The 13184-nt window shown below is 41.4% G+C and overlaps 1 protein-coding gene across 1 annotated transcript in view; it reads left to right on the top strand.

Moving 5' to 3' along the window:
- CPNE4 (copine 4) overlaps window positions 1–13184 on the top strand; it is a 647214-nt gene that overhangs the window by 147239 nt on the left and 486791 nt on the right. Inside the window, exon 2 of the mRNA XM_055413723.2 lies at window positions 6630–6810. Within this exon, the coding sequence (XP_055269698.1) occupies window positions 6631–6810 (180 nt within the window). The 5' untranslated portion in view covers window position 6630. The remainder of the gene's footprint in view (window positions 1–6629; window positions 6811–13184) is intronic.

Genomic DNA, 13184 nt, shown 5'->3' on the forward strand with positions numbered 1-13184 from the left:
CATGTCCTTCTCCAAATATGCAGGAGATGGGCATCTTATTAGTATCCATCTTCATGGTTGCTGCCTATGAGTAGAGTTACTGTTAATCTACAAGTAAATTCACAAGTTGAGGGAATAATACCTGCTTTCTCCTTAGCTGAGTGAATGATGCTTGGGGCCTCTGGAGCCACTGCAGCAACAGGTACATAATAGATTCCCCGTCATATTTCTTGAACTGAGATGAAAATGTTGTGTTATAGAGACATCCAGCATAGTAGCATTCAGCTGCAACATTTAAAAAGGCTAGATAATGCCAGGGCAAGCAGAACAGAGATTATGCACTTAATCTTAACACAGCTTTAAGACAGTCTCTGCTCAGCTGGTTCCCCTGTGAACTGGAGCTGATTCTCTTCTCTCTTGGGCTCTCCATTGTTTTGGTGCTGTTTGCAACTCGTTCGGAAACTAATTAAGTTTCAGGATCAGTTTGTCCTGTTAAAAGAGTGTATATATGCTGAAGAGGTGTGTGTGTGTGTGTGTGTTTAATAACTTAAGTTTTCTAAGTGAAAGGACAATTATAATTTACTTCTAAAATTAGCCAAAAGTCAGCTTTCATCAAAATAATTCTCAACAGACATTAGTCTCTGTAAAACCAGAGTATTGTAAGGAAGGTAACAAACGGATTTACATAGGCCATGGAAAATGTATTGATAATCTGGCCATATTAATCCTGTCCTCTAACAGAGTGTGAAATTACTTGTTTACTCCACTTCTCTGGGGCTGGACGTAGCTGATCACTGGTTGACAGGGCCGTATTTTGTTATCATCTTTCAACCATGAGCTTCAGCTGGGCCAAGGCCAAACAGTCTGACTTCACTGGCCTGTATACCACCTCCAAAGTCAAGGTCAGGACTCCTGCTACCTCTGGGCAACCAGAGGAACTCATGATGTCCAATATGTCCATCCAGGTATGGCTTTCACTTGTGCGTGGGTATGTCCTATATCCTATCCCCTGAAAGTGGGGGTCTATAGTGGTTTCATCATCAGTGTATAAATATTATCAAGGTGAACACTATTAGGGATATAATAAAGTATAAGAAGTAGTCCCTGACCTAAAGTAGACGACCCACTGTGGTAAAATAGACCCTGCTAATGCTCTTCCCAGTTTCCCTTTATCAAGACAGTGCATCTATCCTCCTGTGCCCAATAGATGTGAGTGTTGGCTGCTAATGGCTCACAACTGCCCTTTTTCTGGAGACTTGACCAATTGCTCTCAGCTCATGGGTGGCTAGAACCAAATCTGAGGGGTTATGGTTCCCCAACTCTAGCATAACTAAGCCTGAAGGAGCCAAAGAAAGAACCTGTATTCCCAAAGCATTGTTAGAGCCTTGGAAATGGAGTTGCCATACAAGACTGGGTCATGTCGGGGTTTGGCTCACATTTCTGGTGGCTAGACATCCCACAATCAGAATGCCATCATGGTTGGATGAGGGCTCTTTTCCCACTGTGTTTTCACGTGGCAGAAGGGCCTGGGGAGTTCTGTGGGTCTCTTTGATAAGAGCACTAATGTCATTCATGAGGGTTCCACTCTCTTGAGGCCCCACCATCTAATCTCACCACCTTCGGGGATTAGGATTTCAGCCTTGGAATTTGGGGGTGGGCACATTCAGACCTTAGCAACAGGAAGCTAGCCAACAGTAGTCTGTTATTCAGTGGAGATCAGTCTCTTAGGTCCCTGAACAAAAGAAGAAGGGGGAAATCAATGAGAAAAGGAGAAATAAATAATGACCTTATACAGTCTTAGACAGTCATAAGTTTTCTTTTCTCCTCCAGTTCAACCATTGTATTGGCACTAGATTGATTTTTCTTGAATGATTGTTTCATCGTCTTTTTCCAAGCTCTAAATCCTCCAAATCTTCGCCTGTTTAAAAGAATGATTCATTAAAAAGGTTTTGGATCATATACCCAATTGGTTAAAAGAAAGTCTCTAAACATGTGCCTCCTGTTCATTTATCAACAATTTAAATTTACTACCAACCAATAGCTCAGAATACTACATACACTTACAGCTTACGATGTCATTCATGGTTATGGCATAAAAAAAGCTTTCCTAATAGTTTTAAATTATTTTAGGAAGCTTTTGGCCTATGTGATCAGATTGTCACGTTTTACTATGTGACAATGTAGTCACAACAAAACACGTGAGAGTTATTAGCTAATCAATGTATGTGAATCCTCAGAGAAACTATTGATTTGAGAGGCAGCTCTGTGCTCTTAGGTGGAAAGTGTTATGCCCAGACTGGGCTAAAAAGACAGAATGAATTTAAGGGGTCAAGTAGAAGCTTGAGCCTAGAGTAATAGCAAAAAATCTGAGAGAGTTCCAGTTGGCAGTGGGAGAATGAGTGATTTAATCTTGAGAGCAGTCAAATTACAATAATAATAGCTCCACTTTTGGAGTATCTACTGTATACTTGGGCTTCCCTGATAGCTCAGTGGGTAAAGAATCTGCCTGTGATGCAGGAGACCCCTGTTTGATTCCTGGGTGGGGAAGATCTGCTGGAGAAGGGATAGGCTATCCACCCCAGTATTCTTGGGCTTCCCTTTTGGCTCAGCTGGCAAAGAATCTGTCTGCAATCCGGGAGACCTGGGTTTGACCCATGGGGTTGGGAAGATCCCCTGGAGAAGGGAAAGGCTACCCACTCCAGTATTCTGGCCTAAAGAATTTCATGGACTACATTCCATGGGGTCACAGAGTTGAACACGACTGAGCAACTTTCACTTTCACTGTATACTTGGCATTGTGCTAATCACTTTACATGTGTTATTTCATCTGCACTTCATATCAGCTTCAAGGTAGGTATCACTACAAGAGAGGTTAAGAATCCTGAGTCAAAATCCATTTTGTAATCATATTTGTAGGTGTAAATATAAACTTCTTCCCACAATACTTCCTGTTCAAGTTTACATAGTGAGTGAAGGAGCCAGGATTTGACCCTGGAAGGAACTATGTGTCTTGACAGTCTTTTTTCCATCACATCCCACAATTAAGACGCAGCCTTAGAGTAGGTGTCCCATTCTTTAACCACACTTGTTTTGTATAGAAAGGAGTCCTGGATGACAGGAGCCAGACTGAAAAGGTTCCCATCTTTGTGACATTCTAGAAAAGGCAAAACTGTGGACAGTAAAAAGAATCAGTGGTTGCCAGGAGTTAGGAGGTATGAATAAGTAGAGCACAGAGGATTGTTAGGGTGGTGAAACTACTCGGTATGGCACTGTAATGGGTGTACACATTATTAGACATTTGTCCAAACTCATGGAACATGCAACCCCAAGAATTAACCCTGAGGTGAACTGTGGACTTTGGGTGACTATGATGAGTCAATGGAGGTTCACTGATTGTAACAAACATCAGTCCAGTTCAGTCACTAAGTTGTGTCTGACTCTTTGTGACTCCATGGACTTCCCTGTCCATCACCAACACAACATAATGGAGATGAAAAGGTGGTATATGGGATATCCCTGAACCTTCCTCTCAATTTTGCTATGAACCTAAAACAGTTCTAAAAAAAATAGTGTTTAAGAAAAATCAGGGGTGGGGGGAGGGATGGAGGGGATGGACATCTATGAGTCTATAAGGATAGGGCCAGTTAGAAAGAGGTAGCAATGCCTCCCAGAGATAGAAGAGGCCACTCAGAACTCAGCAGAGCAGTGTGGATCCAAGGAGCCAGTTAATGCTTTGGGAAAGCAGAATTCATGAAGGATAAGCTGTTCTTATCAAAAGATTGATAGTTAAGTTTTTTTCCCCAATATTGTCTGATACAAAGCCATCCTCATATTTGTCTATTTTTCCTCTGTGTACCTTTTTATAAATCAAAGTTCATATATGCTCTGCCTTCTATGTTGCTCTAATAATTGGTCTGCTCACAGTCTGTAAAAATAGAGGAACTATCATTTACTAAGCTGAGCATTTATGATTTGTGAATTTTCTACATATGAATAAACCTTATTTAAAAATAGAATGATTCTGTATGGAAGTTGAAATAAGTCAAGGATACTGTCATATTCACTGTTGCTTGGTAGATTCAAACAATTCTTCAGTCAACCATTTTACATATGATAAATAATAGTGTGGGTTAAGAGATAGAAAACTGGTATTACAGTCTTAGCTCTGCTGTTAGAATAACTGTGACACAGTCAAGGTACCCAGTCCCTTCTGAGCTTGGATTTCCTCATATTTAAAAGCAAACGTCCCAAATTCCCTGTTAATTTTCATTATGATAGAGGATAGAGCAACTTTCATCCTCAAACTTAGCACATATTGAAACAGAATCCCAACTCTTCCCAACTGCAAACTCCCCTTATCTGATATTTTAGAGCAGAGAGATTGGGAAACATTTCCAATCGGGAGGGCCAGGGAGTAAGTATTTCAGGCTTTGCAGGCCATGCAGCCTCTGTTGAAAGTACTCTGAGCTGCCATCTATTAAGATATCCACATGCACTATGTAAATGCATGACAAGGCCTGTGTTCCAACAAAACTTTATGTATCAAAGCAGGTGGCAAGACAGATTGGGCACACAGGCCATAGTTTGCCCATTTCTGTTCTAGGACATAACTTTTTGGGATTCAGTTCAACTTCCCTTCAGCATATATGGGAAAAACCATCTGTTCACAATAATTAAATAAAATAGGGGACTCGAGACTTGGAGGGCTTCCCTGGTAGCTCAGCTGGTAAAGAATCTGCCGACAATGCAGGAGACCCCTGTTTGATTCCTGGGTCAGGAACATCTCCTGGAGAAGGGATAGGCTACCTACTCCAGCATTCTTGGGCTTCCCTGATGGCCTAGATGGTAAAGAATCTGGCTGCAATGCTGTAGACCTGGGTTTGATCCCTGGGTTGGAAAGATCCCCTGGAGGAGGGCATGGCTATCCACTCCAGTATTCTTGCCTGGAGAATCCCCATGGGCAGAGGAGCCTGGCAGGTACAGTTCATGGGGTCACAAGGAGTTGGACACAATGGAGCAACTAAGCACAGCACAGCACAGAGACTTGGAATGTACAAGGGAGGGAGAATAGAGAGCCTTATGATGCAGAATTGGGAGAGAAAATTCCAGTGATATCTGCTATGAAGGAGAGGCATTGTCACATTGGAAAAGTTGGCTTTGGCATGGAGCTAGCTGCCAAGTTTGGAGAGACCAGCTGGTGTATGTGTGTGTGTGTGTGTGCAGGTGTGTGTGTGCAGGTGTGTGGGTACATGTATGTGTAAGAGGTTACAGTGTACTCAAGCCTACTGTAGTACCAGATACCAAGGGGACTCACTGAATATTTGTGGAAAAAGAGAAGGAAGAGGAATGGATTATCCTCATTTCAGTTCAGTTCAGTCGCTCAGTCGTGTCCGACTCTTTGCGACCCCACGAATCACAGCACGCCAGGCCTCCCTGTCCATCACCAACTCCCGGAGTTCACTCAAACTCACGTCCATCAAGTTGGTGATGCCATCCATCCATCTCATTCTCTGTCGTCCCATCTCCTCCCGCCCCCAATCCCTCCCAGCATCAGAGTCTTTTCCAGTGAGTCATCTCGTCGCATGAGGTGGCCAAAGTATTGGAGTTGCAGTTTTAGCATCAGTCCTTCCAATGAACACCCAGGACTGATCTCCTCTAGAATGGACTGGTTGGATCTCCTTGCAGTCCAAGGGACTCTCAAGAGTCTTCTCCAGCATCACAGTTCAAAAGCATCAATTCTTTGTCGATCAACTTTCTTCACAGTCCAACTCTCACATCATTTATAGATGAAGAAATTCCACTGTGGGACTCCAGTGTTGTTTCTCATAAGAAATCTACAGGGAAGCAGAATTTCATAGGAAGGATATTGATTTCACCCTGGAAAGGATCTGTCAATATCTGTACAGGCCCAGCCCTTCTCAGAAGAGAAGAGAAGAGTATTGTTGGGCTCAGCGTTGCCTGTAATCCTGAGCTTTGGTCATGCAAAGTGTCAGTGAAAGTTGACCATATGAAGACAGGAAGGGGGACTGCAGTTATTACTTGTGGCAGCTGTTGGTCACAGTCACATTTCTGACATGGCAGCAGGAACAAGGAAGGGAAATGGACTCATGAGAATGGACTTATGCGTTTGAGTCAGGAGATCAGATGCTGAGTCTCTCTTGGACTTGGTTTGCTAAAAACATCTTGGGAAAGGAGGCCAGAGTTTGGAGAAGGGAAAATTGTCCTTCTCTGTGCCATCACACAGAAGCTGGATTTGGGGGAAATCTTAACAGCTTGGAATATGGTTAAATTGATGAACTAACAGCTATGTAAAATTTCACACAAGCCATGCTCTTACTAGAGAGCTGATTAAGGTTTTCAGTCTGTTGCACTAATTCATTAATATAATTTCATAGACTAAAAATTTTACTATGCAAATGCATGCAAATCATATAAGAAAATAGTGTTCTTAGCCAAGTGTATTAGCACCTATTTCTTTGGTTTTGTTTGTTTGTTTCACTGGTACTCTGGCCCTGCTAGATAAGTAATATATTCAGTACTAAAAAGTGTGTGTTTCACATTTTCCTGAAGGGTGATTGAGAGATTTTCTCTTTTGACAAATACTGTAGTGATTGGCATGTCTTTTTTCCTCTTTTTCTTGCCTAAAACAGAATGAAGAAGATGAGCAACATTTATGAGTCAGCTGCCAATACACTGGGAATCTTTAACAGCCCCTGCCTGACCAAAGTTGAGCTACGTGTGGCATGCAAAGGCATTTCCGACAGAGATGCTCTTTCCAAACCAGACCCCTGTGTCATCCTCAAGATGCAGTCCCACGGGCAGTGGTTCGAGGTAGGCATGTCCAGTGAAATGGAGAGAAGCATGGCAGGAGGAGAGATTCGAAAATGTTTTGGCATTTCCTGTCTTCAGGTGGTTTATTTCGGTGAGACAGAAAATTCTAGAAGTGAATATGATCACATTTCTGCTCATATCATGATATTTTATATTTATTTATGTATTTAAATTAAAAAATTATATTATAGTTGATTGACAATGTGTGTTAGTTTCATGTGTAGAGCAAAGTGATTCAGTTATACATATATATGTATCTATTCTTTTTCAAATGAGTTTGCCATTTATGTTATTACAAAATATTGAGCAGAGGTCCTTGTGCTATGCAGGAGGTCCTTGTTGATTATCTGTTTTATATATAGCAGTCTGTATATGTTAATCCCAAGCTCCCAGTCTACCCCTCCCCTCCACCCTTCCCCCTCTGACAACCATAAATTCATTCTCTAAGTCTGTGAGTCTGTTTCTGTTCTATAAATAAGTTTATTTATATAATTTTTTTTTTTTTAGATTCCACATATAAGCAATATCATATGACATTTGTCGTTTGGTATCTGAATTTTTTCACTTAGTATGATCATCTCTAGGTCCATGCATGTTGCTACAAATGGCGATATTCCTTTCTTCTTATGACTGAGTAGTGTTCCACTGTGTATATGTACCATATCTTCTTTAGCCATTCATCTGTCAATGGACATTTAGATTGTTTCCATATCATGATGTTTTAATACTGTGAATATTTTGACATTTACCATTAATTTGTGTGCTCATTGTGGATTTAGTATCTCCTGGGGATGGGCAGCAGGGACTGCTTTACTGGGGCCACATCACACACTTATTTTGGGGGAATAAACAATATTAGCTAAACTTTGTTGGGTGCTTATTAAGTATCAGGCACTGTCCTAAGTGCTTTATGTAAAACAACTAATTTCATCTGTACAATAATCCTATGAGGAAACAGAAAGATTAAGGATTTGCCCAGGATCATCCAGTTTGTAAGTGGAATAGCTAATATTTCCCAGTCAAGCTCCAGGGCCTGAGCTCTTTATTGCTATTTTATACTTACAGTGACCATTGGTGTGGCCTTTGGTATTTTGTGTGGCAATACAGCATGTTGAATTCTGCACTTCGGTTTTACTGGTTTATTTAAAATGGAAACAAATTGGACAGGGACTGGTTTTTAAGTTTAGTGGGGGTTGTTATTGTTTTCTTTGCTCTAGGTACGTGGTTCAGTTCAGTTTAGTCGCTCAGTCATGTCCAACTCTTTGTGACCCCGTGGACTGCAGCATGCCAGGCTTCCCTGTCCATCACCAACTCCCAGAACTTGCTCAAATTCATGTCTGTCCTGTCGGTGATGCCATCCAACCATCTCATCCTCTGTCATCCCCTTCTCCTCCTGCCTTCAATCTTTCCCAGCATCAGGGTCTTTTCAAATGAGTCAGCTCTTCGCATCAGGTGGCCAGAGTATTGGAGCTCCAGCTTCAGCATCAGCCCTTCTAATGAATATTCAGGACTGATTTTTCTTTAGGAATGACTGATTGTATCTCCTTGCAGTCCAAGGGACTCTCAAGAGTCTTGTCCACGGTGTGTATGCCCAGGAGTATGATCGCTGGGTCGTATGGCAGTTCTATTTCCAGTTTTTTAAGGAATCTCCACACTGTTCTCCATAGTGGCTCTACTAGTTTGCATTCCCACCAACAGTGTAAGAGGGAAACACATGTACTCCAATGTTCATTGCAGCACTGTTTATAATAGCAAGGACATGGAAGCAACCTAGATGTCCATCTGCAGACGAATGGATAAAAAAGCTTTGGTACATATACACAATGGAGTAATATTCAGCCATTAAGAAGAATACATTTGAATCAGTTCTAATGAGGTGGATGAAACTGGAGCCTATTATACAGAGTGAAGTAAGCCAGAAAGAAAAACACCAATACAGTATCAGTTCAGTTCAGTTCAGTTCAGTCGCTCAGTCGTGTCCAACTCTCCGCGACCCCATGAATCACAGCACGCCAGGCCTCCCTGTCCATCACCAACTCCCGGAGTTCACTCAAACTCATGTCCACAGAGTCGGTGATGCCATCCAGCCATCTCATTCTCCGTCGTCCCCTACTCCTCCCGCCCCCAACCTTTCCCAGCATCAGAGTCTTTTCCAGTGAGTCAACTCGTCGCATGAGGTGGCCAAAGTATTGCAGTTTCAGCTTTAGCAATACAGTATACTAACGCATATATATGGAATTTAGAAAGATGGTGACCTTAGCCCTGAATATGAGACAGCAAAAGAGACATAGGTGTATAGAACAGTCTTTGGGACTCTGTGGGAGAAGGTGAGGGTGGGATGATTTGGGAGAATGGCATTGAAACATGTATATTATCATATGAGAAAAGAATCACCAGTCCAGGCTCGACACATGATACAGGATGCTCAGGGCTGGTGCACTGGGATGAACCAGAGGGATGGAATGGGGAGGGAGGTGGGAGGGGGGTTCAAGATGGGGAACGCATGTATACCCGGGGCAGATTCATGTCAATGTATGGCAAAACCAACCAATATAATATTGTAAAGTAATTAACCTCCAATTAAAAAAAAAGTCTTGTTCAACACCACAGTTCAAAAGCATCAATTCTTCGGTGCTCAGCTTTCTTTATGGTCTCTCACTTCCATACATGGCTACTGTTAGCAATGTTTTCAAAAGATCTGGTCTCAGGTGAAATGTGGGATAGGGTGGAATAGGGGATGCAGCTGCAGAAGCAATTATTATCATCTCTAAAGGAACGAGATGCCCAGCAGAATTTGGATGAGGGTTTTGGATCCATGCTGAGTAGAGCAAGTGTACACAAATACCTTGCTTGGATCCCTCAGGACAGACTTCAGTCCTCTCTCTATCTGTTTGCATGGAGCTGAAGGTGCGTCTTTCGGGGCCAAGGTCTTCACTCCACAGTGAGAAAAAGGTTCAGAAGATCTCATAGGTAGTATGTTTATTTACTTGTACATATGTGATAAAAAGTACTTCTCTGAAAGGATAGTTTGATAGAAGTTGATGAGCAGATGAAATGCAGGTGAGAAGGCAACAACACACAAGGAAATCAATGACAGATGGCAGATTGGGGGTCTTCCTTTAACCTCCGTCTTATCCAGGGCTTATATTTTAAATATAAACTAGCATCCATAGGAATCTTAATGTGTAATGTCTCCTTTTCCCCTTCTAAATATTCTCCCTGACTCTGTTGGTGGACTTCCCTGTCTTTTATTTTTTGTTTAACAAAACTAAGTGGAATACCTACATTAGGAAAAAGAGACTCGTGGAAAAATATAGGAAAAGACTTCATCTCCTAAAACTCCCTTTACATAATTTGTTTATTTGTATATATTTCTTTTCAGTCTTTTCCTTCTGGCATTCATATTCTTACACAATATTTATAATGCACATAAAATTTTCTTTTGGGATTTTATTACCTAGCAGAATATGTTTTTTTCCATATTGCTATAATATTCATAATTTTAATTTTAAGCCTGCATTATATCCCATCAAGTAGATTTATTTAATCATTTTCCTATTTTTTTCACTTTTTAGTTGTTTTCAAAATTACCCTATTTTAAATAAAGCTGCAGTATCCATCTTTGAGCATAAGGCTTTCCCCTTCCTTTTGGATTAGTTCCTATGAGAGATTCTGTCAAAGTGGAACTAGTGGAACAGGATAGGATGCTTTGGGGGCTTTTGATGCATTTGCCAAATTGCTTTTCCAAAGCATTCTTCTACAGAGTAACTTGAAGTGTGTTTGCACAGAGCTACCAGCTTCCAAACATTTTGTTACCAGTGCACAGTGAAATCAGAAACTTGTGCCACACTGTAAGCTAATTCACTGCTTCCTTCATCTTTAAAGTCTTACTGTTTAAAAATAATGTCAGCTGAACTTCCAGCATCCTTAGTGACATGACTGAGTTATATTTTGGAACTTTTGAGAAGCACTTCTCTAACAAATTTTAGTCTTAAGAGTGTACATTTATCATCCTGTATAAGGGAGTTGGGAGGGCATTCAAGATGGGGAACACATGTACACCTGGGGCAGATTCATGTCAACGTATGGCAAAACCAATACAATATTGTAAAGTAATTAGCCTCCAATTAAAATAAATAAATTTTTAAAAAAGTGTACATTTAGAGTATAGTTGGGAAAACAGAGCCCACACCAAGTAAATAACAGAAAAGATTTAATACAAATAACTAGTAACAAAAACATTGGAAATGTTGAGAAATTAAGTAGGCACTGTGTAAAAACCCAGAGATTAACAATAGGGAGGTGTTGGTTGATTTTAGGGTAGAGCAGTGATGTGCTGAAGCTAGCTCATAGAGGTTTGTGAATCAGTTGTTAAATCTTCAAGAATTTTGCAAGCCTGGGTTTAAGTATTTACACCATAGATATTGGCAAACATTTCAAATCAGAACTTTACTTCCCATCAGGAGAACCAGTTGTTGAGCATTTACTGGCATACCACTGAGATAGAGGGACAGATGTTAGTAACAGCTGGACCACCCAGCAGAAGCTAGATTTGTGGAAGGAGAGCCTATCTAATGAGAGCCAGAAAGGTAGAGGAGATGCAGGTGGTGCTGGAAACATTGTCAGAAAAGGATATGAAGAAGGAGTGGCATCCTAGGTCTCCCATCTGTGTCTTTCAGTGACCACACCCCTGGTGGAAGCCTGTTGCCAAGGTTGTAGGAAAAGTCTGGAACACATTTGAAAATACCGAGGTAACTGACTAGCTGGGAGAAATATCAATAACCTCAGATACGCAGATGACACCACCCTTATGGCAGAAAGTGAAGAAGAACTAAAGAGCCTCTTGATGAAAGTGAAAGAGGAGAGTGAAAAATTTGGCTTAAAGCTCAACATTCAGAAAACTAAGATCATGGCATCCAGTCCCATCACTTCATGGCAAATAGATGGTGAAACAGTGGAAACAGTGGCAGACTTTATTTTGGGGCGCTCCAAAATCACTGCGGATTGTGATTGCAGCCATGAAATTAAAAGATACTTACTCCTTGGAAGGAAAGTTATGACCAACCTAGACAGTATGCTAAAAAGCAGAGACATTTCTTTGGCAACAAAGGTCTGTCTAGTCAAGGCTATGGTTTTTCCAGTGGTCATATATGGATGTGAGAGTTGGACTGTGAAGAAAGCTGAGCACCGAAGAATTGATGCTTTTGAACTGTGGTGTTGGAGAAGACTCTTGAGAGTCCCTTGGACTGCAAGGAGATCCAACCAGTCCATCCTAAGGGAGATCAGTACTGGGTGTTCATTGGAAAGACTGATGTTGAAGCTGAAACTCCAATATTTTGGCCATCTGATGCAAAGAGCTGACTCATTTGAAAAGACCCTGATGCTGGGAAAGATTGAGGACAGGAAGAGAAGGGGATGACAGAGGATGAGATGGTTGGATGGCATCAATGACTCAATGGACATGGGTTTGGGTGAACTCTGAGAGTTGGTGATAGACAGGGAGGCCTGGCATGTTGCGTTTCATGGGGTCACAAAGAGTTGGACATGACTGAGCAACTGAGCTGAACTGAACTGACTAGCACATAGCCCTTCTGACAACTCTCAGTAAGTGAGAGAATCACGCACGTAGTCATGAAGTAGTACATATTTATTTAGTGCTAACACATGCCTTTCAGTGCCAGTTCAGTGCGTGGTCCTGTGCTCAAAGTGAGAAGCACCTGACAATCTATTTAAACCACACACCTACTACCTTCTATATTTAGTGAAAGCTGGCAAATGTGGACATTGCCCTGGGACATAATTGATGCACATTCTTCTGTATCTTTTCCTTGGAACAAGACTGGATTTATATCTCTGTTCTCTGTGCAGAACTACAGAATTCAGAGAAAGCCTTGCAGAGTATACTTCATGCTGGCTGTGCCAGTTCCTGGGTGTTTTTGTTATGTGGAATCTGGTAACTAAGAGAAGAAAAAAGAAAAAACCTGGGAGGCTGAACTTCTTTGCATAATAAAGAGATTGTTGCGGGTGTCAGGGTGAGAGAGAGAAAAACAAGGTGAACTTCTGTTTCAGAGAATTTTGAAGTTGGGCAAAAGAGACTCCATGGAGATAAGCATTGACCACCAGAACTTCCTACAGTGATGGGATTGTTCTGCATGTGTACTGGCCAGTAGGCAGTTGCTGGTCACAGGTGGCTCCTGAGCAGTTGGAAGGTGGACTGTATAACTGAGGAATGGAAAAGTTTAATTACTTAAATTTAATTAATTTGAGGGTAAAATAAGTAGCTGGTGTGATTTCAGAGTCTCCTTGGGTGGTAAAGAATTAGGGTATGTGGGGAGATGAGGAAAGAGAGTTTGTTAACATGTTATACTCATAGG

This window comes from Moschus berezovskii, chromosome 1, assembly GCF_049115385.1.
Source record: "Moschus berezovskii isolate FMDL1 chromosome 1, NW_MosBer_1.0, whole genome shotgun sequence".
In the NCBI taxonomy this organism is placed as follows: Eukaryota; Metazoa; Chordata; class Mammalia; order Artiodactyla; family Moschidae; genus Moschus; species Moschus berezovskii.